This window comes from Falco rusticolus, chromosome 8, assembly GCF_015220075.1.
Source record: "Falco rusticolus isolate bFalRus1 chromosome 8, bFalRus1.pri, whole genome shotgun sequence".
Lineage (NCBI taxonomy): Eukaryota > Metazoa > Chordata > Aves > Falconiformes > Falconidae > Falco > Falco rusticolus.
In genome coordinates, this window is record NC_051194.1 from 8,692,175 (window position 1) to 8,716,945 (window position 24,771).

Genomic DNA, 24,771 nt, shown 5'->3' on the forward strand with positions numbered 1-24,771 from the left:
ATGAAAAAAACATCTGCTGCTCTTTCTGTGAGCCTGACATCTCTTGAAATACCACTCCCCAGTTCCCCAGGCGGTGTTGGTTAGGGATGTATTTTTGCTCCCTGGCCCTGTACCACAGCAATATCGTGTGCTCCTCTCCTCTCTCCACCCTGAGGCAGATACTCGAGTGTCTGTTGAATGGCAGCCGCAAGATACGGTCGTGTCCCACCACAGAGCACCCAGCTTCTGCTCGTGCTTTCGTCCCACTGATCAGACCTCTGCTGTCGTGCTATCTTTGTAGGTACACGTGTTCAGTGTAGCAATATCCAGCATGATTTAGCATCTTTCCTCCAGATAATTCCAATTTCACGTCACATGCTTAGCTGCAGCTGTCATTTTACCTTTTCAAGTGTGCTGCTGCCGTGGCTGTTAGACGTTCGGCCTCTCGGAGAGGGGTGGGGGGTTGCAGTTCTTCCCCTCTGAGACGGTTCCTGGCGGACACTAACATGAACTGTTGTGGCACTGCAGGTCGGAGTTTGGCCCCTGTGTTTATTCCTGTGGGGATGCCTCTGGCTAGTCATAGAGACTGACAGCATCCTCCTTAAAGCCAAGTATTGATCGTTTCAGCAGAAGAAACAAAGTGGTTAGATAAAAGCAATTCAAAACCAGTTTGTGCAAATGTTTCTCTGACCCCATAACCCTGTATCATAATTAAAGCAGATCAAGATGTTTTGGTATCAGAAGCACAGTCGTGGGCCCAGCCTTTCTTTTCTGGCCTTCCTGTTCTCCCAGATATGCCCCTACAGAGTTAACTGAGTATTTTTCTACAGTAAGTATTCCCACAACAAGGCCAAAATATGGTTTTCATCAATCATTTTGTAGCTGCTTCAAACCTGTCACGGCAGTGTATATGCTTACAGCAGCTCAGGGAAAAAAAAATGCAGACAAGCCGCAAATAAAAGGAAGAATTTGAATAGAAGACCTGAATTTTCTGTTGCCAGGAATGGTCAGATGATCTTTCTTTGTGCCTTGTACAGTGGCAAGTGCACGGTCTCCAGTGAATGAATAAATGCAGATCCATGAAATGAGATTATTACTCCCACGAAGGTATTGAAAAGGAAGGAGAGCACACTGAGCCCCCGACCTGTTCCCTGCTGCACAGACCCGCACATGCCTGTGGAGCACAGCGAACCTGAAGGACGGGTCTCATAAAGAAGAGCCTTATAATTGCAATAGAAGCCCAGAAACAGAAGTGCTGGGATTGCAGGAACGTGTCCGGGCTGAACCTGGTCATTTCACAGGCCGGATGCATTGGAGAGAACTCCGCTGGGTAAGTGTGGGTGGCCTTCTCCATCCTGCCTCCAGCCCTAACCGCGCTGTAATATAGCTGCTTTTGCAGTGTAATTGCTTTCTCTGCAGGGCTTCTTCCTATGGAGTCTGCTTGTGTGGATTTAAATTGTTTGCGGGTTCTAACTAGACCCAAGTTGGTCTGCCTCGCCTCTTTTCTGCGCTAGGCAGCTCACGTGGCAGTTCTATCTAAGAGACTCTAATGATGTCTAGATAGCATCACTCCCTGGCCTCTGCGCCTGTGTTTGATTTGAGGAGAGAGGCTGGATCAGATAAGTTCAGAACATCAATAAATACGTGTATTTTGTTTGGTGACACTTGTTCAATTTGAATCTTTTTCCCAGGAAGCAGCTTGTGTTGTGTCATTTTTTTCAGCGTGCTGTGTAAATGCTCTGCATCTGCAACTGTCAAGGATGGTGCCATCCCATAGCAATGCCATCTGCTCGTTCACAAAGTGCTTTTTGCGTAGATAAAAAATGTGAGGTGTTACTCATAATTAGGCAAATCACACGCTGTGATCTGTGATTGATTTGATTTCTGTTGCTGGCTACCTTGCATATGTCTGTGTGTCCATAAGTATTGTCTACATATCAGCATATGGATGGAGATGAATCAGAGACATGAATTCTTTTTCCCAATCCAGACAGATGGAAATGTTTTCCCTTCTTCTTATTAGCAGCAGCTGAATTTCAGTAACACCAGGGGCCTCTGCTAGGATCTTGCCTGTGTTTCATGCTGTACATGCATACGTAAGTTGGCACGGCCGTTTATAATCTAATACAAGTAGTAAGCGATCCATGACATGCCACAAAGGAAAGCTATAATTTCAAAGCAATGTTCAGAGATAGCCATGTTATTAGCCTTCTTGGAGAAAAATATCTGGATATATAACTTGGCATTATGCAGTGAGGTAACAGAATGCCTAAAAGGTGCTGTGAGCATTGCAGGGCCCGCGTCTCTGCTGAATCAGACTTTTGGAACTTATTACCGTGCCTTTCTTAGCATTAACTGTATGTACTCTTGAAAGTGTATTCACCTCACTAACTGACTGAGATCCTAATTGTTTCTGGTCGTGCTACAGTCTAAGTAACGCTGATAGTAAGAGAAAGTAACTCAGAAATTACTAGTTCCGTATAATTTTAATAATGTCTTCAAATGCCTTTTATTGATGGTGAGGTATGATTTACCAGCAGTTTTAAAAGATGTTTAAGGCAGGCAGTAGGCATACCAGAAAGGCCATAAAAATGAAAACACATGAACAGAGGTCTACACACTTGTCTGGAGTAAAAGTTATGAGCAGTGGAGTAGCTATATAGTTGGATGATTTAGAACATTTTAAACCTCAGCAGAGCTCTCTTCTTTTCTCTCCCTCTCTCCTATAGTTATGTGCCTATCTACAGTGTGTTCACTTCAGCAGGAGATCTGTCATCACTGGAGTCTGACCATAACTAGGATAGCCCGAGGCAGAAAATAGGCTGTAACTCGTCACAAATCCATAGGCCCGCCGCTGTAACACCTCCTATAGACAAGGATCAGATTGGTGCGAGCTGCCACTGAGCAGCAACTGCGGTTTGGTATTTTGCAGAAGAATTCAAATAAAGTGAAATGGTTAGTGAGTACTTGGTTGATTTTTACTGGAAGTGGTGATCAATGTGCTGAGAGCCCAGGACCGCTGTTCTCATGTTTAAGAGCGTTACGTTTTCTCAAGTCCTGCTTAGTTTGTGTGGGGGAGAGCCATTCCCCCATGATACAAAGTTAATCATCAGTGCAGGTTTGATCGACTCTAGTGTAACACCTTTGGGTGAACTGAGGGCAGTGAAGTGCTTGAAGCATTTTCAGAATTATTTGGTCATTGTACAAGTTGTGCTCTTCTCTTCATTTCGGCGGTTGTCAGAGGGTGTCTTGCCAGAGGACTGCTGGTACTGAGCACGCTTAATGCATTGGATTTTTTCTGAAGCCAGGAATGCTCAGTTCAGTCTTTCCAATACAGAAAGTTTTGTGAATGTGCAGAAGCCTTCAGGTGTTACAAATTCAGATTTCCCAGCCCCATGGATACTGAATAGAACTCCAACATGCACAGTTACATTTTATTTTATGTGTATGTCTATCGGTTTCATCATGTCATCTGTGGTTTTCCTCATGTTGTAAGTCAATGAAGTAAAAAAGAAAAAAGAATAGCCAAGAAGTCGAGGCAGATGTAAAGTCTTGGAGATTTTTTCAGTGTTGTTTTTAATGTCAGCAGACATGGTGTAATTTAATTTTCAGAAAAATCTCAGCTGCAAAGCAGCTGATTAGGCATCTTGAAGAAGCAGCTACTCTCTTGAAGCATTGTGTTCATGAGATTACTAGAGGTATTCTTCTAAAGAGAGAAACCCCCAGATTGCCAGAAATAAATCACTTTGAAGGATACAAGCCCCCTTGGGTAGCCATCCAAAAGCAGAACCCAGTTATTTAGATCTCACATCACAGACCTGCCCTCTTTGCACTGTAAAAAGAAGCATCAGAGATGTAATTGCTTTAATCCAGCAGTGGAAAATTCATCTTTTCTTTCTATTGTTTTTAAAATGAACTTCAAGAAATTTTGTAGAAGGGGGGTGGGGGTGGTATTGGACATAAAACTCCAGCACGTGCGCTGTCTGTGCCATTGAAATATGTCCCGTTGGGTGGCACCACAGCGTTTCCTGAGCTTCATGGTACTGTAAAGCATATCATTCTGCAAAGGTGGTTGTACCTTGTTTGCATGAAAGAAGGAACTTGATTTTTTTTTTGTTTTAAGCGTTCCAATATTTAATAAAATTTCAGAAGTTGAAACATGGCACATTAAGTCAACTCATGATAGTACATTTATGTCTTTGATTGCCAGTGGCAGGTCAGGGCTGTATCAACTCCATTCTTGATCCAGGTTACATGACCTAGGTGCAGTTATACATGTGAAAAGAGTTTGTTTCGTGAAAGAAGAGAATGCAGACTACATTTTGTTATGTCTCACTGGACCTGTTGCCTCCTTCCTAAAAGCAATCATCTTTAGACACAAATATAGCACATACTGGGCATTTTGTAGCATTTGTTTTAATCCGTCTGTTACCAATTCCATTCAGTTTGCTTTCATTCTGCTATGAGGAGCTTACACTGTCGCATCAGAAGTTTTACTAAAAAAAGGGATTTCATTACATGAACATTATATTCAACTGTTTGAAGGACAAAATCAAGATCAAAAGAGACTCAGTGATTAAACAACAGAAAGTATGCTCAAATCGTATTAAGGGATGTTTTCGATGTAGCGCCTAGGGATTTAGCAACCTGACTTAAACTTTTGTGCCAGAAGGCTTCTGGGCAAAATCCTGTTCATACTGTGGGGAGCAAGGTCAGAAACAGGGGTAAGAAGCATTTGGTTTACTTTTGAAATAGGAACTGTAATGGTTGGCTTGCGAGTTTGGCCTGAAGTCTAGATTTTCTGTCAATGTAGATGAAGGCCAGGCTGCTCTTCCAAGTGGAATCTGAGGGATGGGGTTCACTAGATCCTCCCAAGCTTGTCTTCTTCACAGCCAAAGATAGATGCTGTCCAGTGTTTTGTCTGTTTGCTTTTCAGGACATGCATGATGTCTGCACAGGGTTCTGGTGGGGTTTGCTGTGATTCACGGTGGTGCCAGTTGCTTGATCTCTGCAGCATCTGTTGCCAGTTATGAAGGGCTTTTTTAGCTCAAGTATTTACACCCAACTGTCTGTTTTATGGGAGCAGCTCCGAGCTTTTCTCGCATCAGACACCCCCCAAAGGAGTTTCTGTTCTCAAGGCAGGAGTGGGGAGAGAAATGCACACTCGGGGTCAGGGCTGGGTTTTTTTTTTAACTGTGTGCTCACAGCGTATTCTGGAGATCGTTATAGTTTGGAAAGCCTACATTTAGTGTCGTGCGGTGACGATATTGTCGGTGCTTCCCTTTGAAGTATGAGCCAGTCATACGGGACATGCCTGACAGCTGCAAGAATGAGCTGGTGTGTGGTGCTGTGTCCGAGGTGATGGATCTGGGGCGTCTCATTAGTGGTTTACCATTCTTGGTGAAGGACATTTCAGGTGCCCTGAAATTACTACTTTCTGTCTTACTAACGGGCAGTGAATGCTTGCCACTCCAAACAGACAAAACCACAGAACGTTTACCTTGTGCAGCTTGGAGTTGGCCCTACCAAGGGAAAAGGCAGTGTGGGAGAGTATCGTTGCTGTTACTACTATTATCACATTTAGCTGGTAGCATAGTAAGACCGATTAGACTTCAGGAAAGGAATATATTTGTTCTAACCCACATGAATACTTCCCCTCTGTCAGGAGCTCCTTAGAACGGCACTCAAGGGTGCAGGCAGGTGACCATGCTGCCTGTGGCTGTGGGCCAGGTGAAGGAGAGCTGTTGCCAGTGGTGGACTGGCTGCTTGCTTTGCAGAAAATGAGCTTTTGCCCTCTGACAGTCCAGCTGTGGAAAGAGCAGTGTTTGCTTTCGGTAATGTCAGTGAGAGGTACATTTGAGCACGAAAATGGTGCTCTGCGTGGCTTCTCCATAGACTGCTCCTTGCCAGCCTGGATTATGGTAGAATATTTTATTTTTTTCCCATTACTTTGTCAAGCCTGCAGGAAATTCACCATTTCCATTATTTCCACAAGCTTCCCTGGTGCTTACTGTGTGACGTTTTGGAATCCACAAGATCAAATCAAAGCTACTCCTTCTGACCATCTAAATTACAAACACACTGACTGTGATGCGATGCTTCATTTTAAAATTGCCTGTTAAAATCCAGAAGGACTCCTGAACATTTTTAATAATTCCCTAAAACAGTCTAAGAACATCTGTTAAAGTATTGTATTTCCTTAAAGACAGCAGTGGTTGAGATTGCTTCAGCTGGAGAATAAGGTTGTCAGTCAAAGTGGGTTTTTGTGGTTTAGTCTCTGATCTAGGAGTTTTTAGCATCTTTTCCCAAGTGGGCCGAAGACAGACAGCTAGTGAGCTGTTAGGGCTTGCCTTGCCATGTGTTTAACCTTGCAAACAATCAGTCAATACCTTTTGCAAAGTCTTCCATGTTTTACTGGATACCTGGTGCTTTGTGAGGAAACAAGATATAGTGGTTTGACGTATTGCACTTCTCACATTATTCCTTCCACAGCCTGTGTCCAACGTTTTAATATGTTGAGTAGCTGTGGCAAATTCTTCTGTGTGTCTACAAACGTTTGCATTGTTAAGCCGTTGGGTCTGCTAATGAGGGGATGAAGGAAGAGGCAGGGCGTTGTATTTACTGTGTAGGATTTCCTGCAGAGATGAATAGTAGATCCATGGTGGGCTGGAAGCCCAAAGAGTCCTTAAAAGATCTCAGCCTCACACGCCCACAGACATGGAGCTGCAGCCCGGAGCAGGGTGAGATCCTCCACCGTTGTCCTGCAAGGAAATGCTTGAAATAAATCAGAAGCAAACAGGAAAACAAGCAGAAAGGAAAAAAAATAAGGCATCCTACTCCCATCAATGTCTCTACCTCAGTTTCTCCAGCCAAACGATCAAAGGAACCACTGGAAAGAGACAATAATGTAAACCAGCGTCGGAATGGAGGGTAGCAAGTTAAATCAAAGGCTGTAGTTCAGTGCAGTGCGATGGCGTGGCTAAGGATGGACGTGAACTGGGACGCTGCTAACACAACCCACTTTAAAAGAGGGTTATTGGAGAGAGAGTGAAGTCATAACAGCCGAGTCTGGGTGTAAAGAGCAAGTCATTGGCAGCGCATGGGCTGGGAGCAGCATCTGCTCTTGCAAAAAGAGGTGCGGGGAAACCTTGTTGTCGTGTCTGTGATGAAAGGAAGAAGAAAAACTGTCAGAGAGAGAGATTTCTCAGTATATCAGATAGCATGCAGGCATTGAAATATCTTAGGTTCTTGTGTGATGGGTGATATCAAGTGCACTTTATCTCAAATGGACTTCTCTGAAGAATTGTGTTGAACCTTTTGAAGAGAAACAGGGAAACAAAGAGAAAAAGATTATTTTCCCTACTTTTCTGAACCCAAAATAATACTTAATCCAGTTTTCCATTCACTTCCATTTCCTTTGCATCAATCCCAAGAGTAAAATATATTCATTTCTTTATTATTACCTATATGGAAAGTTTTGGAACTGGATTGTTGCATATTGTACTACAGAAATGTGGTGTATCGCATACTTAACAGTGTTAGAATTAGATGTGCTTATTTATTGCATGTTGATATGCTAACTCTAGATCTATTGAGTGTTATGATACTTTATGAGGATATTACTTCATTACATAATTATTTTTATTGTAGTGATGATGCCATATTGATCTAAATTTCCACTTGCTCACATGCTTAATTTTGTGTCATGATAACGTGAAAGTGTAAGTGAAGTGATAGGTTTTATCTTTTCAGTTATAATTCCTAACTGTTTTAAGAATTTTTTTAATGCTTTAATTATTTTTTTTCTGTGTGATTGAAGGAAGCTGGCATCATCACCAAGCTTGCAACAGAGGACACATCTTTTAAATGTTAGTGTGTAAAAGATGTCTGTGTTGTTACCTTTTTAAACAGAAGATGATGGACAGGAAATCTGCAGAATTTTCAGCAAAGGGGAGTAATTTTTTCAGCTCTTTTTCATTTCTTAATGGAAGAAGAATTATGGAAATGAGAGTGGGCATTGCATTAAGTGCTTGAAATGTTCCTTCCCTGCAGACCAATAAAAACATAACTCTTCCATTAGGGAAATTTAGTTTTTTGAAGGCTGCATGAATCTGAGCTCTGAATCAGTGAATGAGATGACGATGCTGGGGTAAGCGTGGCAAAGTCTGATGATGTGTTTTAAGTGTTTCGCAGGTGGATACTAGATCTTAGCTTGTCTTGTAAGACTCCGGAGCAACTTTTTCTGTGACTTCTTACATTAACCACTTGGCTTACCTTGTAGTACTTGTACAGTGCTGTCTCCTGTTACACAGATCAGTGACAGAGTTTCAAAGCCACGGGAATTGAATGATTTTTCCTACCTGAATTTGGACCAGAAGGTTTCCTGGCCTTCTCAAAGCACTCTAGCTACTTGCATAAGGCCATAAACAGAAGTCAAATAGCGCAAATCAAAACTGTGACTTTCCTGTGCTTCATATGGCATGTTTACAGCAATTATAATCTCACCGATGACTATAGATTATACAGATTGTAGCTCTCTGCTTTTCAAAATATCCTCCATCTGTGAGCGTGTGATGAAAATGCAGTAGTAAACTGCTCTCACTGGGGGTGTTCACATTAGGTCCCTGATCAAGGCTGTGGAGAATTGATACTAGAGCAAGTGGGTTTTCAAGTGAAGCCATCTTTTTTTCTGTGCTGTTGACCATAGAATAGTAATCAACGTCAATTTCTAGGTTCTAGAAAACCACAAATAAAAAATAACAAAAAGAGCAAAATCGTTAGCAGTCATTACCACTGTTCCTTACTTCTAATTTATTAATAGTATGTCAGTTTCATATACTATATTACTTAAGATGTCAAACGTATCACAGAGGTATAGAAGGATGATTTATTCTCATTTACTCTGTGAGGAGAATGAGACACCAAGAGCTTCTGAAACTTGTCCAAGGTCTGGAAATGATTAAGTGGAATTCTTTCTCTTTATTATTTTTATTTAGTCACAAATAGTCCAAATATAGCTTTAATGCTCTAGTTATAATTGATGGAATAAATCCCATTCCCCCCTTTTTTGCTGGAGGGCTGATCCTGTGGGTGCATGCAGCACAGATAGTTAAGGCCACAAATGCAGTTGTTGTGAATATTTGGTCATACGTGGGGCTGGTTTTGTTTTAGCTTTCTGAGATGTTTTTTCTGCAGATACTGCTGGGAATCATTTTCCCATCACTAGAAGTGTTCCTTGAAGCTCCAGTCCCTCTCAGGGCTCCATGAGTGCATCCCTGTGCTCCTGTTATGTTTTGTATGCAGACAACTTACTCTTCCTGCCTTACTCCTATCCAGAAAAATAGCATCTCTGCAAATAGTAGTTACATTCCTTACAAATTCAGGAGGCAAGGAGAACACGTCTGACCTACAAGATCCTCTATGCTCAGCCTGAGTTTTCATTCCCAATGGAAAGATTTTGAAGCACTGGAGAAAGACTCTGGTTGAGGAAGCACATGGGAATAAAATTTTCAACTCCTTGTTGATTCTCTTGCTATTCCATTCCCTCTACTGGTCCTGTGGCTTAGTCAGTTGATTAATTTAATCAGCTGCCGGCTTTAGACATTATGAAGAGATTCTGGCAGGGAATTTCCACCTCGCACATTAGATTTTTGGCTGATTTAAGTTGGGGTCACCCTGTGCTAGTGCCGTAGGTGGCTAATAGCCCCCGAGAAACCAACTGTGTAGACTGGAACTGCCTGTAGAAAACACGAGTTCCCAGGTGCCTTGGATGCGTTTGCGCACAGAAGGAGCCAGATGGTTTTCTCAGTGGGTTTTCTTTGGCTTTGCTCTGCGGGAGAAATACCTGAGATGGATGCTGCCAGGTAGCTGTGTGGCTTCTCTGTGTTAACAGCTGCTCTAGCTCTTCTCTCAGAGGTATATTTAAAGCATAAAAATGAAAAATGGGCAGAAAACCACGTGGTCAAGTGGGGAATGGGGAAGACTTCGTGTCTTGTGTACCTCCAGACCCAATGGGATGGGTCTGGTCCCAAGCTGACAACCCGGTCTGGAATGTGATGGTGGTACGTGCCAGATGGCTCATAAGTGCTTTGAGACCTAAGGCACTTTCTACATGTCAGTAAGTTTTTCTCGTTCACAGCCCCTGGGCATGGCTGACTCGCGGCTGTGTGGCAGGCAGACACGGTCACCCCGGGGAGCCATCTGAAGCTGTGTGCCGTATTGCAGATTTGACTCTGAAACGCACTGCTGCAGCCAGCCGCCCTCCCAAAGCACCGTGACCTTCGGAAAGCTTAGGTCAGGTCCCCTGTCACCTGCACATTTTAAAATAACAGGTTGCTTGGCTTAAACTGCCAATAAAGCTAATTATCCCTAAAACAGGGCCAGGCTCTGGGACATTAACTGGGCCAAACAGGGGTGTGGACTCTGGTTTTATCCTGGACAATAAAAACAGTGCAAGGCAGCCTGCACCTCGGCCAGGTGCCCAGCCTTGGGCCATTGACGGCAGCCCAGCAGCGTTGGGCAGAGCTCCAGGTGTCTCAGGCAGGCTGGTCTGGGGCAGCCATCCCCACCTCACGTGCTTGCTCTCGTGGTCTTGTTCCAGGGCAACCCACTGTACTTCCAGTCTGCCAGGAACGTGACGGTGAACATCCTCAATGAGAAGACTAAAGTCCTCACTCGCCTTGTAACAGGTAAGGAGGGGGGAAAGCTATGTGGAAGAATTAAGGAGGGATGAAAGTGTGTGTGTGTGTGTGTGTGTTGTGAGATGCTGTGCTGCCTTTAGACAGCACGCGGGAGGGGAGCCCAGGTGTCTTGTGAAGTACAAATGGAAACTTCGCTCCACTTTGTAGAAACAAAGCTGGAGACATGAAAGCCGTGCTGGAGAGGCAGCTGGCTGGTGTTTTCTGATAACGAAGCAGACCATCGTTTTCATTTGAAAGCCAAGCCAGAGACAGAAAGGTTAGTTGAACCATGTCAGGGTCAAGAACAACATATGCAGGCTGACATTTCCATTGTAACAGGCACAGGCTTTTCCTGAGCCACTTTTGATTTGCCTGAGATCTTGGGAACTCTGCAGATTAACTGCGGCTGGGGTGGGACACCGCAATTTAGAGCTCTCTGTGCCCGTATGCTGATGAAGAACACTCTCGTGCTCCCAAGCCTGAATGTGTTTGATGGGGAATGGGTGTTTCATAAATCCCCAGTGCACAGCAGCATTTGAATGAATGCATGTGTAATTTGGGTTGAAAAGCCTAATGCATTATATATGATAATATAATATATATATATATATGATATAGGATAGACATTCATTTATTGAGATTTATCTAGGGACCGGGAGAAGTATTGCTGTGTGGCAAAGCCAGTAATCCATAAACATGTTGTTTCTATATGAGGCTGGGTTGTTTGGTTTGCTTATATAACATCTTGGCCTCTAGTCACAGTATTAAATAATTAAATATGCAGCTTCAGTAAGCAATGATTTAAGCAGCGTGTGTGAAAACCGACTGGAGGGAAGAAATAAATTCAACCCCAAGCTCCCTGATTCTCACGTTCAGAATCAACATGTTGAGATTGTTGGCTCTCCATATATTTTTCAAGAGGGTATTTGGTTCACGTAAGCACCTCCCTGTCGGGAGAGCTTGGGAGGATGCAGTCAGTGATGTCTCCCAGTGTGATGTTCTGGTTATTGAGCTCATTTCTGCATTCAGCAGCAGCTTTGGTTTCAGAGCAGAGCAGCAATGTGGTCCCATGTAGTCTGTGCTACAGTGATGAGTAGGGAGGCAGTTAATTAGCAAGATACAAATCAAACTTAAATTACTGGATTCTCTCAGAATGCCTGCAAGAGTTTTTTAAGTGTTTCCAGGCATCTCAGCATAGCTTCGCTTTTTTGTAGTGCAAACCATGCCAATGATTCTGTGCGCGCTGACGCCAATACAGATGACTTGTGCAGGGATACGGGTATAGATGGAGTGTGGAACTGCCTGCAAGAAAGTACTGGCTTTCAGGTCTTCCTTCCCTTGTCTTTGGAGAAATGAGGCTAGTCATGAAGATGGCCAGAATCCATGCAAAGTCCCATCACCTGCCCTGTGCAGCAGCATATTCCTGGGAGGCTGTGGCTTGGCCTGAGTTGTACAGGGCTGTTAGATCATGATTTGTCCAAAGTTTAGCTTAGGTTGGTAACCGAGAGGTCTGCGCTATGCAGCCTTTGAGCCAGAGACCTGCACAGAATTGCTATTCAGACAGCTGATGTTTATCAGGCTCCACAACAAAACACGTTGCCAGAGGCTTTCCAGGGCTGCCATGCACAGCAGCCTGCGGGAGAAGCAGCAGAACTGAAATAAGAGCTATGAAAGAAAGTCTGACTCGTCTAAAAACTTTCTGAAACGTGGAAGACTGTCATTTGTCTTGGCCTACACATGCTTGAAATGGTATGACGGAAGATGTTTGCTCCTGTGGTGATGTCTTCTTTTGGGGTTGTTTATTGGTTTTTTTTTAATTGGACTGTGCATGACACCGTTATCATTTTAATCCGGGTATATTTAACAGGGAGAAACCCAGGAATATTTTACATGGCAGCATCAGTCCAAGCAAAATGGACTCAGGAACTCTTGATGCCTCTTACAGCTGCACCAATTCTCTGAAAGCATGGCTGGGCATGTTCATTGCTATTCGCATGTGGGTCCATCTCTTTGTAAAAATTTCCTGGCTATTCAAAGTGTAACGGTGATTTTATAACACACATAAGCATTAACAAAATTGTAAGTAGAAATAGTTGAGGTGGTTATTTGGGTAGAAAACAGTGGCCTTTTCTAATGAGAGGTCGCACTCTGAAAAGCACAGACCTCCCTTTTTGATGTGTGGGATGCTGATTGTATCTGCAGAGCTGTTAGGACAATCTCAGCAGATGGGTTTATTAAACATATGAAGCTACTGTGTGATTTTCTTATACTTTTCACTTAAACATTGTGCTTCTTCCCTCTAGGTCCCCAAGCAGTGGAAGCACACAGCCAAAAATTTGAGGTGAAAACCCTCTCTGGAAAATTGCTGTTTTCTGCAGATGACAACGAAGTGGTGGTTGGAGCAGAGAGACTGAGAGTTTTAGGTAAAAGATTATGCACTAAATCACTGTTTTAATATGCGCCTCTTCAAATTTTAGTATAGTTTTGCCTGACTTTCCTTGATGCTTGCGGAAAGCTTCTTTTGGAGATAAAGCCTTGCACTCTCTTTACTGCTTTGAATCTTCCCCAAGCAGGTAACGGCCAGGAGTTTCTATCTGAGGGGTTTCTTAGCTTGCACAATGTGTTATTTCCCTCCAGAAGGAACTCCCCTGGAAGGGGTTTGTCTGGCTCAATGAAGTAGCTTTAGGAAGAACAACTTTATCTCTTGGGTCTGGGATGAAGGACAGTGAGGGATTGCTCTAAGGATGCTTCCATGTCTGCAGTCACTGTATGTAGGGAAACCTCTAGGCTTCATGCTTTTGATCACACCACTTTCACCAGCTTCTCCTTCATTCTAAAGCAAATGCCAAGGAGGAGACATGCAGCGAGAAAGTCAGCAGGGATGAGGAGACATGCAGCGAGAAAGTCAGCAGGGATGAGGAGACATGCAGCGAGAAAGTCAGCAGGGATTAGGACCCCACATTAATTCTCTGAAGAGTTTGGCGGTCTTTAAATTGGCTATCTTTCGTTAGCCGTGTGCAGGAGTACAGTGTGCATCTCTGAGCCGTCTTCAGCTATGTGGTGGGTAGGGTTCAGTGTCCCGTGCACGGGAGGTCGACATCACCGATGCCACCACTCCCTCGTCTGCCCCTTGAGACAGACAGGGCACCCTGAGCTCTCCTTTGCCTGTGCAGGATCTGCCTCCCCAGCTGTCCTGCCTGCTAGGCTTGGCATTGGTACTTCCTAACAAAAATTGGGGAGATACACTTTGGGTTTGGGCATGGGGGTTGCTTGTTGTTTCTTTGGATTTTTTTTTTTTTTAATTAGAAAAAAAGGAAACAGTTATAGTAATTCTGAAATTTAAAAATATATTTGATAAATTATATGAAATTACCTCTTAGGAACTTGAATTCTCTTGCTCTCCAGTTCAATCCGTGCTCTTTGGTTAGTCTGAGATTTGCTGGTGAATGTTTTCATGCAGGACCAGGCTGGGTAGCTCAGTATTGCTGGCAGTTAGTCACAGAACGGTGCCACTGGTCTCTGTGGATGCACTGACAGTTTTCTAATAGCTTGACATGGATGGATGTTTGCTCCAAATTGCTCCGTACTTCTCTAGTAAGCTCCTAAAAACAAAGAGATCAATGAAGGAGATTAAAATTATGTATAGTTGTTGTTGTTATTATTATCATTATTATTATTTCTATATATTACATAGCATTTTATTAGTATACTATGTATAATCTAAAGGAGCTTAAACGCCTTGAAGTCTAACCATCATGAATGGGACTTTGTATCCAACCCTGAACATTTTAGGTTACCGCGCGTAACGCTACTCTAGAAGGTGCCTGTTTGTAGACCAACCAGGTGTAGCTCTGTGCAGGTCGCTGTTGTTACATACTGGACTAGTTCAGTCACCAGCTATTTTAAAGCTTGGTGAGTTTTGTAGAGTAAGTGTTGCACTTCACAAAACTAACAGTATCTTTTTTAGCTTAAAACCTTGAAAATGACCATTCAAGATTCTTGCAGTGTTACAGAGCTGGGGAACGTTTCTCACAATCGGCATTGTACTGCGAATCTCCCTTTGCACTGCACTCTTCAGACCTAATACAGTCTTTGTGCAGGACAGGTGAAGTCAGGAAGTAACAGTTTTTAATTGTTTTCTTGGAGATCTTAAAATGAGAGAGATTTATGTCACTGGTTCTTAAAAAAAAATACAGAATCTTTTCCTTACAAGTTGCAAGTACTCCTTTTCAGATTATGTACAAAAATGGTGCTTTTTATTTACTTTGTACTCTTCAGAGAAAGCAGGAATTATTTTTGATAGTTATATTGAGTTTCTGCCTCGATCTAGGCTCCAGAATAAGCAGCATAAAAAATACCGCTAACCACTGTAGTGCATTTTCATTTTTACCTGCATCTGTGTCTCGGGGTTTATTTGGTTTATGCAGATCTATCAGCAAAGAAGAGGTAGAATGATACCACTGGTGATGTTAAATCGCAAATATTCCTATGACCTTGAGCTGAAATGCTTTCAGAGTTCATGCTTGGCTTTATTTTTCTCCAGCTTTGCTTCCCCAATCTAATTTTATCTCCAAAAGTGTTTGCCATGGCTGTTTGCCATGCTGGGAAGTGCTATACCGTATGTTCGTATTTCTTCCAGTGTTTTTGTCTGCACTCGAGGCTAGTCCAACTTGTAGTACACAGACAAATTCCTTTGATCATTTTTCTGGTGTTTGGGATCTCAGGTGCTGTTGGTATGTGTCTGCTGACACCTGTCTACGCTATGTAAATAATCTTAACTTGTTCGTGTTATTGCTGAACATGTACTTGTTGTAGAAAGAAGTGTGTGTCTGCAATCTGGCATGAAAGTCGTCTCGCAGAGGTTAGAGCAGCAGTTACTGAGCTTGTGGCTAGCTTTTAATCTTGTTAATGATAATTAGGTTTTTTTTCTTTGTACACTCTTCAAAGCTGATTCTCAAAGTTTGTTCTACAATGCTAAAGCTTTGTCTTGAGAAAAGAGGTGCTTTCCTGTTTTGAAATGGACTCTACTCTGGGTAGCTAAAGGGTTTTTCAGCATTGGTAAGGCATTAAAAAAGGGAAGAATAACAGAATTGTGGATAAAAACAAATACAAGTAGGACATGTGCTGCATTTGATGGTGCTTCAAAAAATTGCACAGCATGGGTAGTGCAGATTACCAAATGAAAGTGCTTTTTATGTTAGTTGTGTTTTGGGGAGTTATTTCTGATTTATAACTGTTAAAGGGCACAGAAAGACAGAGTTGGTCCCCTCTGCTTTTCATGCACAATGTAACTTAGAGGTCTTCGATGGTTTTATTTGATATAGCAAATCCAGCCAAACCTATCGTCATAGGAGAGATTGGAGGATAATGGGAACTTGTGTTTGAGGACAGGGGCAGCCCTCTGAGCCCTTTGGCCATGGTCAGCTCTGCTGGCAGCCGTGCAGCCTTTCGCAAACACATGCACAAGCTCCCTCTGCCTTGCTCAGAGCCGGCCGGGAGCTCAGCAGCTGCATCGGTCCGGATGACTCAGAAGGAGCTCGTGTTTGCCTGCAAGAAGTCATGCAGAAACTGAGCCTGATGCCAAATCCATTCTGTCCTTCTCTTTCCAAGCTCCTCTGCAGTGCCTGCGGTTGCCCAGCCATCTCCTCCACCCTTGTGGCGGCACGGGGTGGCAGCACGTTCTCGTGGTTAGCACCCCTTTCTTTTACAGGCTTCGCTTCTGGAGCATTTGAGCAGCTCACGGTCTTTTAAAAGATACTGCAGCAAACTTCGGAGCGGGTCTCATTCCTCAGATCTGCAGCCCTGGTTTTGCAAGGCTTAGGTTTTGAAAGCAAACTCAGCCACTTCTCTGCCCGCCGAAGGGCACCGTGGCGGTGCGGGGGGTGACGTGCACACCCTTCTGCGCTGCCCGTTGCCACGGCCAGCAGTGCACTTTGGCAGACACAACATAGGCACAAGCTAATGCCTGGCTGGATGCCCACCCCACCCCACCCCCCGGGCTCATAAACACGTATGGGCTGCCTTATGGGAGATGAAGGAATGAGTCCTGATTGAATTTGCGTGCGGTGCGTCATGCAGCGGTTCGCCTTCCCCCCTCCTCCCCCCCTCCAGAAACAAAATGCGTTCAGCCCGCCTGAAGAATGGTGCAAAAGAAACTCTTTAGTTAAAAGAGCATTAAAAAATAATTTTGATATATACTCATTACCAATTTCACTTAATAGCATATTGAACGTTAGAGCATTTATAAACAAAAGACAATCATAAAGCATTATTCTGACTGTTAATTAGCTCTATTTATTCTCCAGATTAGTTATTAAATATGCCCTCTAGATGCCACTGGATACTAATTAACAGAGTTACATTATTATCTCTATAGAAAAAGCATTTTTAATTAAATCTAAAGCAATTTAAATTACCATGAGTTTTTACAGAAATTAAACTCTGGTCAGATGCTTAATTTAGCCTTATAAGACAACATCTGATGACATGCCAGTGTCAGTTCTCCCAAGGGCCTTGACATCTTTTTTGGAGATTACTTTCTGAAGTTTGTGTTCAGGGAAACTTGCCAGCGTACTCTGGTGTTTAATATTTATGATGGATTTAACCATTATTTTTTTTTTAAGACTAAATATTGATGGGAATCCACATGCTTTGCAGTGAGCTGAGATAAAAATGCAAAAGACGCGTTCCTGCAGCTTACAAGCTTTTGCAGTCCCTGGGTTTGAGTGGTGGAGGAAGGTTTGCGTGGGAGGTGGGATTGCATGGGCTGGACGCTCTCCCGTTACAAATCAACCAGGTTTTCTTAACTGCTCTTAAGATTACCATTTTGCTTTGCAATAAGGATGGGATTAATCCTAAAACCACAAGGTACCATTTCTGTAATACAAGTATACAGGGAGTACTCCCAGGTTGTTCCCGCTCTGGGTCCCTGGAAAATGTGCCTCTCACTTAGACATTTATACTACCATAGCCTAAGCTTTTCTCCTAATGTAATCTGATGATAAAAATTCAGCTAAAGCTTTTCACTGTGGCAAACCGTAACTAAAATAGCTGTATTTAGGGTGGGGTAGGATGCCTTTCATCTGCCCGTATAAAGATGCAGGAGCTTCTCTGCAGAAGATGTGCAGCATCGCAGTCCTCCCCCACAACACAGCTGGCTAACACGCACCTTTGATCTCGCCAGCCCCTTGCATGCCCTCCCTTCAAATGATCAGCTGTATTTCTGCCTTGTAGCTTTTTTTCCACTGTAGCATATTCCCTCTGGGTGACGGACTGCGTGGAGCATGCAAATGCTGACTGCAGGTTAGACTTCCAGGAACGTTCGTTTGGGAGCAGGTTGTGTTCTAGTTTCTCACCAAGTGCCTGGGAATGCACCTGAAAAGAGGAGTCAGCTGTTGAAATGTTATTACAGATTCATTAATAAGTTTGGATTAATTAATTCCAAGGCACGTTTCCAGCATTTTATTTATGAGCTGTATATTAAGGACCTCAGAGGTTTCAGTGGGGGAGTACCAGCGATAAAAGCAACACAGCCCAAGCTTACAGTCCGTGCGGTCTCTGTGTGACTGTCTCATAGAAAGTGCTTTTATACGGGTGGGTTTGGGTTGGGGGTTTCTGTTGTTGGGAACTGGGGGGAATAACCTGCTGTGTATTTGCAGGTTACAAGGTGCTGGGTTTCAGTACCCATGGCAGGGTTAAGGATGTTGCAGTGTAGTTGCAATGGCAGGGTTTGCAACGTCCTTCACTTAGACGGGAGGAGAACACAATTTCATCTGAATGTGGTGATCTGTGTGTCTGTGTGAGCTGGCCCAGCTGGCCCTAAAGCTGCACATCTACACGCGTGTTCAGGGAGCCTTGTGTTAGCGTGATCTGGGAGGAACCCTGAGGAACTGTGGCTGCAGTGCCCGCTTGGTTAAAGCACTCTGCTCACCCTTCTCAGTATTAATATTTTAGTAGCTGTGTGGCTTGTCCTTTCTAACTGGTGTTTGCTGCAATATTTGCAGCAGAGGAACTTCAATGAGTGCAAGAATAGTTACATTTCATTAAAATAATCCAGAATGCTATTCAACTGGTTCCAGTCATTTCAGAGGACAGTGTAACTGAGAGATTTAACAACTTTCAGAAATTGTAACCCATTTTTGTTGCGTGCACCGTTCTTCAGAAGCAATTATTTATGGGTCAGGACATGCCTGTTTGACCCTTTAGAGCAGCCATTATGATTTCAAAACGGCATTTTGCTGATTTCTTTGTGGCAGAAGGAACAACTTCTGTGGCCAAGTGTTGAAATCAGGCCTGATCCAGAGAGGAAACGGAGCTTTCTGGCCTCAGCATTGAGTCTGCTGCAACTTTACGCCTGAGGATAAATGCCAAGCTTGAATCTTTTTATTGTGGGTTTTATACCTTTTCCTGAAAAACGTGTCCTTACTACAGGTCTGTCAGTAGGTTTTTCAAAGGAGAAATGGTGCTACAAGACTCATTACTTAGCAACTGAAATATTTTCCCACGATGATACTTTTCCTTTGCAAAGACAGCGGAGAGGGAGCTGCCTGTAACTCCGGGATGGCTCGGCGCTGCTGAAGCGTGGCCGTGGTGCCGTGCTGGGGTACCCCGCTGGGCTTCTGGAAAGCACGCTGTACCATCAGCCTGGGGTCAGAGGTCTTTCCCAGTTCATCCCATTGCAAATGAGCTCCTTGCTCAGGCTGCTTCAACGGCACCGAGAGGTAGCAGTTGCTCCAGAGCTCCCTTTTGTGTTCTCGGCAAGAGCAAAGCGTGCCACGACGGCGCTGCTCACGAGGCCGGGACAGGCATTTCACCTTTTGCTGGAGATGTATGAACTTCTTTAGGAAGCAGCTACGAATATTCGCTACGCACTCCCTATAGGTAATTAAGCGGTAACACTAATGCAGTCCTGCAGCAATTGCCAGGCTGTCATGTAGTCATTGGTGCTGCGGTAAAAGGACAGAGCATAAACCAAGGAAAGCAGGGAAATAGGCTGGCAAATGAAGATACCAGGTTTTAGCACTGGCACTAGCAAGACTGGGAACAGCCTCCGCTGTCTGTAGCCTTCAGTCATGGCAGCGGAGTTTCATCACATTTCTTTGCACTCGCTGCAGAGCTTTGATGCTGGGGAAAAAAAATTATCTTTAGCAAAATTAAGGGGGAGGAGGGGAGAACATGATTCTTGTCAGTGATTAAAGCCACAAGGAAATTTGCTCTCAGTTAGGGATTGTGTTATTGCTGTTTCAATGTAAAATTCAGGTGTCAAAAATTATTTAATCTGCAATCAGCAGTGACAAAGAATTTAAAAACTCTATTTAAAAAAAAATATTTGATTAAATTGGATGGGGGTTTTTCCCCCAGAGGTTGGAATGGGATTTTTGGGTGCTTTCTTCCAAATAAAGTTTTTGTCCCATTCTATAAGGGAAGAAATTAAAATGGTCAGATCTTGAACAAACCTACAATTGTTGAGTGAATATTTCTGGCTGCTTTGCTTCCTTGAGGACAATAGATGTGGACACTGTTGTCCATTCCTTTTTAATGGCAAATCCAACTAACATTGCCCTCCTTTTTTGAAATCCGCTTACCCAGATTGTAAACGTCTTTTGTCGGAGAGGACAATGTGTGTCGGGAGGGAGATATACTGAGAAGTTTTCCTTGTGTTTGCTTTTATTTCAGAGTACATTGCAGGCAAAAAGGATCACATTTATGTAAAGTCTATAGGCTTCGAGTCCAGGCTGAAATGTGTGTTCAGATTGCGTTGTCTTAATGCTGTTTAAGGAAAAAGAAGAATCATCCATCATCAGATTAATATTGATTAAATGTCACAAGGATTATGGAAGAAGCATACCGTATACTTACCAAACACTGAAATCAAGTTTAAAAGTGTGGCAGATTTATGTTTTATTTCCTAAGTGTCTTCCCCGGCCTTCACAACCTGATCCGTTTGAAGCTCACATAATATTCTACTTGATGAATTTCCACTGTGTATTCCTGCTTCAGGTGCTTCCCTGAGTTTCTTTGCAACTTTGCACCAGAATGCCAAGAAGAGCTTCAAAGGAATTCAGTGATGACATTGCTATCATTGAGCTGCAGAAAAAGTGTTGAGGGACCCCAAAACTAGTCGAGAAGGAAATATCTAGAGGTCAGCATAAGCTGCAGCAATCTTTCTTTGTATGTCTTTCTCAGTTTGGATGGGAGCCCTTCTGTTCTTTTCTGTTCTTACCTTTCTCAGATATTCAACCACTGAAGCTAGGCTGTTGAAGGTCGATGTGTGTCCACAGACACATCCATCACTAATGACTTACATGCTCATCTTAGAGCTTGTGGTTCATCTTATTGTTTGCAAGTTTTCTACCTTAAAACCAAGCTCCATTTGTGCCTTGGGACAATGAGTCAGATAACTGCTTCTCCTCCAGCCAGCAGAGCTGGCAGTGCTGGAGTCACAAGGAGTTCCCGGCTGGTCTCGCTCAACCACAGCCCAGTGCCGAAGGGCTGACTCACTCCCTGTGTGCGTACAGTGCCAAGACCAACATCGAAAAGCATCTAAACAAATTATATTACATTTTTATTATCATCACCTGCACGTGATTTCATTACATAGATTGCACTTAAAAGAACAACTCCCCAATGCTTTGACAACGAAGGCAAGCAGATAGATAGACCTTTGCAATGAACTATTTTTATGGTATCCTAGAAAGAAACATGAATGAAGCTTTATGGCTTTTGTTCAGTGTGCTGGCTTAACCTAGCCAGGCTGTTATTGTTGGGCCCTGAAATGGAGCCCTTATTGATTTCAGATTTGATGGGATTCAAGGGGAGCAACAGCAATTGCTATGTTCATCCATTTAAAAACATAAATTAAGGATGAATAAGGCTTTTAAAGCTAGGAATTAAAAGAAGCAGGCACAAATCATTTCTACCTGTATTGTATTGGATTTATTTCCTGGACATCTGTTTGCACAGACACCTTTCGGAGCCTGTCACATATTACCCTGATGAGACCTGCAGAGGAGAGAACCTTCTCAGATGGGTGTTTTCATTAACAAATTGCTGAATGTGTCCTGATCAATAACAGTGGGAATAGAGGTAGTTTATGGAGATCACCAGCACGCTGCACATTGCCTCTTGACTTCAGCTAGAAAAAACTCATAGCAAATCCTTCTCCTTCTCCCCTCATTTGCACAGTACTACATTAAGGCAAAGCGCTGAAGAGCAGACACTGTTAAAGCCAGCTTAATCACCAAGTTTGTCACAGGGCTCTCAGACTCCAATTTCATTATAAACCAGTGATACACAACACTAAAGGTGTACTGTGGGTCTGGAATTATTACTGAAAGAAAACAAAGAGTGGGAAAGAAATATGTCGTCTAGGACGAAAAGAAAAAGGAAAGTGGGGAATAACTAACTAGGTGCATCTGCACTTGAGCGGAAACCTGATTTCTCTCTTTCACGTTCTGTTCCCCCCCAAGTGCTGTTCAGCTGATTGCCACCTACCCTTGACAGCAGGAGCATCAATCATTAGTCTAAAAATACCTCTCATTGCATTGCATTTGAGCTCTTCTTCTCTCCCATCCAGCTGATAGCAGTAGAAGCCTCGAGCAAGTTTTGTGCAGAGTGATCAGTACCTTGCCACGGTGGCTGGAGCGCAGTGGGAGCAGGGACGGCCCTTGCCTTTGCACCAAGGAAGGTGCCAGGACAGTTCCATGCAGCTCAGGTGCACGCAGGAAAAGCAAGAAGCAGCAGGGCGTGCTGGGCTGTTGATGTCCACTTTCCTCTGGCTGGATTTGTCACTGGTTAAGAAGATGCACGTTCCAGCTGCCGTTTCCTCTCTTCTTGGGGCGTTTGTAACTCCTCTCTCCCCTGTGGAGTTGCTGGCATCCAGCCAGCGTTGAGCTCACGCCAGAGCCCTTGCCTTGGTGGGGTGTTAGTAATCTCTTGGTCTTTTCTCACAAAGCTCATGAGATTGATCAATCAGCTCCCCATTTGGAAGAAGAGGGCGAACGCTTCAGAAGGCACTGTTCAACAGGAGACTGGCAGACCGACATGCACACACAGAACATGATGCTTCTGCTTTGTTTCAATGTGAAACCAGGATTTAAAAACGCCTTGTTTTATGCTAAGTCTCGGATTCACGTTGTAGAGCAAGGTGATTGCCAGAAGCCCAGTGCGTTGGCTGGTTTTCTTGCTTTCCATGTTGGAAGCGGTGAGGACAGGTTGCTCTGCAGCGAGGATGGACAGTGCCTTCCTGTGCAGGAGCTGGAGCTGTTCACGAGGTCCAACAGCCCAGTGGCACTGGAGGCTCCCGTGGCAGGTGCAGAATGGGCAGAGGGAGGTGAGAGGAGGTCTAGAAGCTGGGTGTTGCTCCAGCAACTCACTTGCAGTGGTCCAAACGGCAACCAGGCTTGTCTCCTGGATGTGGCAGTAGGCTTCTAAGAAACTACTAGTGCCACAGAAAATGCAAACTCTTATTTGGCAGAGCTGTCCTCATGCAGTCTTTCTTCTGAGTCTTAAAGAAGAAAAAGAAACCAAAAAAAAAAAAGAAAAAAAGATCCCCAAACCCCAAAGTTGACCTGTAAATGTTCCCTTGCCATAGGACTCTTGGCTTTTGTTCTTGCATGAAGTGAACACATATTGGGGTCTTTGACATTTGTGCTTCCACACCTTATAAACTGGAAGGGGGTGGGGGGGCACGGAATCCCACTCTGAGTGAATCTTTATGGTGATTCAAAACATTTTAGGTAGATCCTGTCATATGCTTTATAAGTTCCTGACTGATGTGTGGAATTAAGTTATTGGGCAGAGAACCAGCTAATGGAAACACATTGATGAAATCATTTTTGAGGGACATTAAATGGAACTTAAAATAAAGCTGAAATGGCTTTATGGATTTTTCAGTCAAACTGTTTATGAACATTTATCGGTGGTAAATTACACGGTGTCAGAAGAGGGAATCAGTAGGTATGGCTTTTAATAGAAGTCGCTCTGATATAATACTGTGAGAAAGAATAATGTATCGCCTAGGGATGTACAGTATAGTATGTTTAAATACAAATTATATGATTGTTTTCTCCCAACTGTCTTTGGCTGTTTGCAGATAAGTTACCTTTAGCAGCAGCAGAGAGTCTTGTAAGATGGGAAAAAAAATATTTTCAGTACTTTGCAATAAAATAGAAATTTTGTATTAAACCTTTTTTCATGGTAGATAGCAAATGTTTTAATAACAGGTAATTGGGGAAGCAGAAGCTGTGTTGTACAATAATAAATTTAATTTAAGTTTCCTTCATACTCAGTAAAGCGAGAAGGGGGATATAGCAGCTTTGATTGAGAAGGGGGATTGTAACAGCGAATTCTTGAACTCTTAGAGCTGTATATCAATATCATTTGCCAGAACCCATCATTCCTCAGAGGACAGTGAAAATAAGACTAGGGGAGTGCAAGACTAGCAGGCACTTTCTGGTCCTGCAGATCTTGTCTCCTGTTTTTGAAACGCCACATCTTATAGTCATGAATCTGTCAAATCTGTTACATTGTCTGTCCCAAGTAACTGAAAAGCTGCTCCCATTTTTGCTTCTCTTTTGGCTAGAAAACACTTACTTTTCTTCCCAAATATATTTGGGGCCAGTTTATTGCCGCTTGCTGTCATGCCAACATAGGCCTAGAGCCAGTAGTTCTTTTTCCTTCATGTTATTTATCCTCCTAATGTATTTATACACAGCATTTGTATCCTTCCTTAGCCATCATGCTGCTAAGCTAAAAAGCCAAGTCCTTCCAGTATTCTTTTGTAGGATGGACTTTTCCTCTTTGTGCAGTCATGGCAGTGTTTCCTCTCTGTACACTTTCCTCGCTGAGGATGAGCTGGGGGCTACATAATAGTTCAAGGATTCCTTGATGGTTCTTAAAATAATGTGATTTTTTTTTTCCATGTTCCTGTTAGACTTGCCTCTTGCCTTTCAGTTTAACGTCACGTTTGCCTTCCTTTTGGCCCTGTCCCACTGCCATGAATCATGAGTGGCACTCAAGCTTTGTCCAGGGGCGTTTCTGTCCTGGAAGCATCCGACACAGAGAAGAAATTTTTACTACTTTTCTAAGCACGTGACCTTGGACTTTATATTTT

The 24,771-nt window shown here is 43.4% G+C and overlaps 1 protein-coding gene across 2 annotated transcripts in view; it reads left to right on the forward strand.

Moving 5' to 3' along the window:
* Positions 1–24,771, forward strand: part of SGCD (sarcoglycan delta) — a 344,369-nt gene that overhangs the window by 279,342 nt on the left and 40,256 nt on the right. For both annotated transcript variants that reach the window (XM_037398393.1, XM_037398394.1), the window contains 2 exons: positions 10,580–10,667; positions 12,962–13,081. In XM_037398393.1, coding sequence (XP_037254290.1) covers positions 10,580–10,667; positions 12,962–13,081 — 208 coding nt within the window. The remainder of the gene's footprint in view (positions 1–10,579; positions 10,668–12,961; positions 13,082–24,771) is intronic.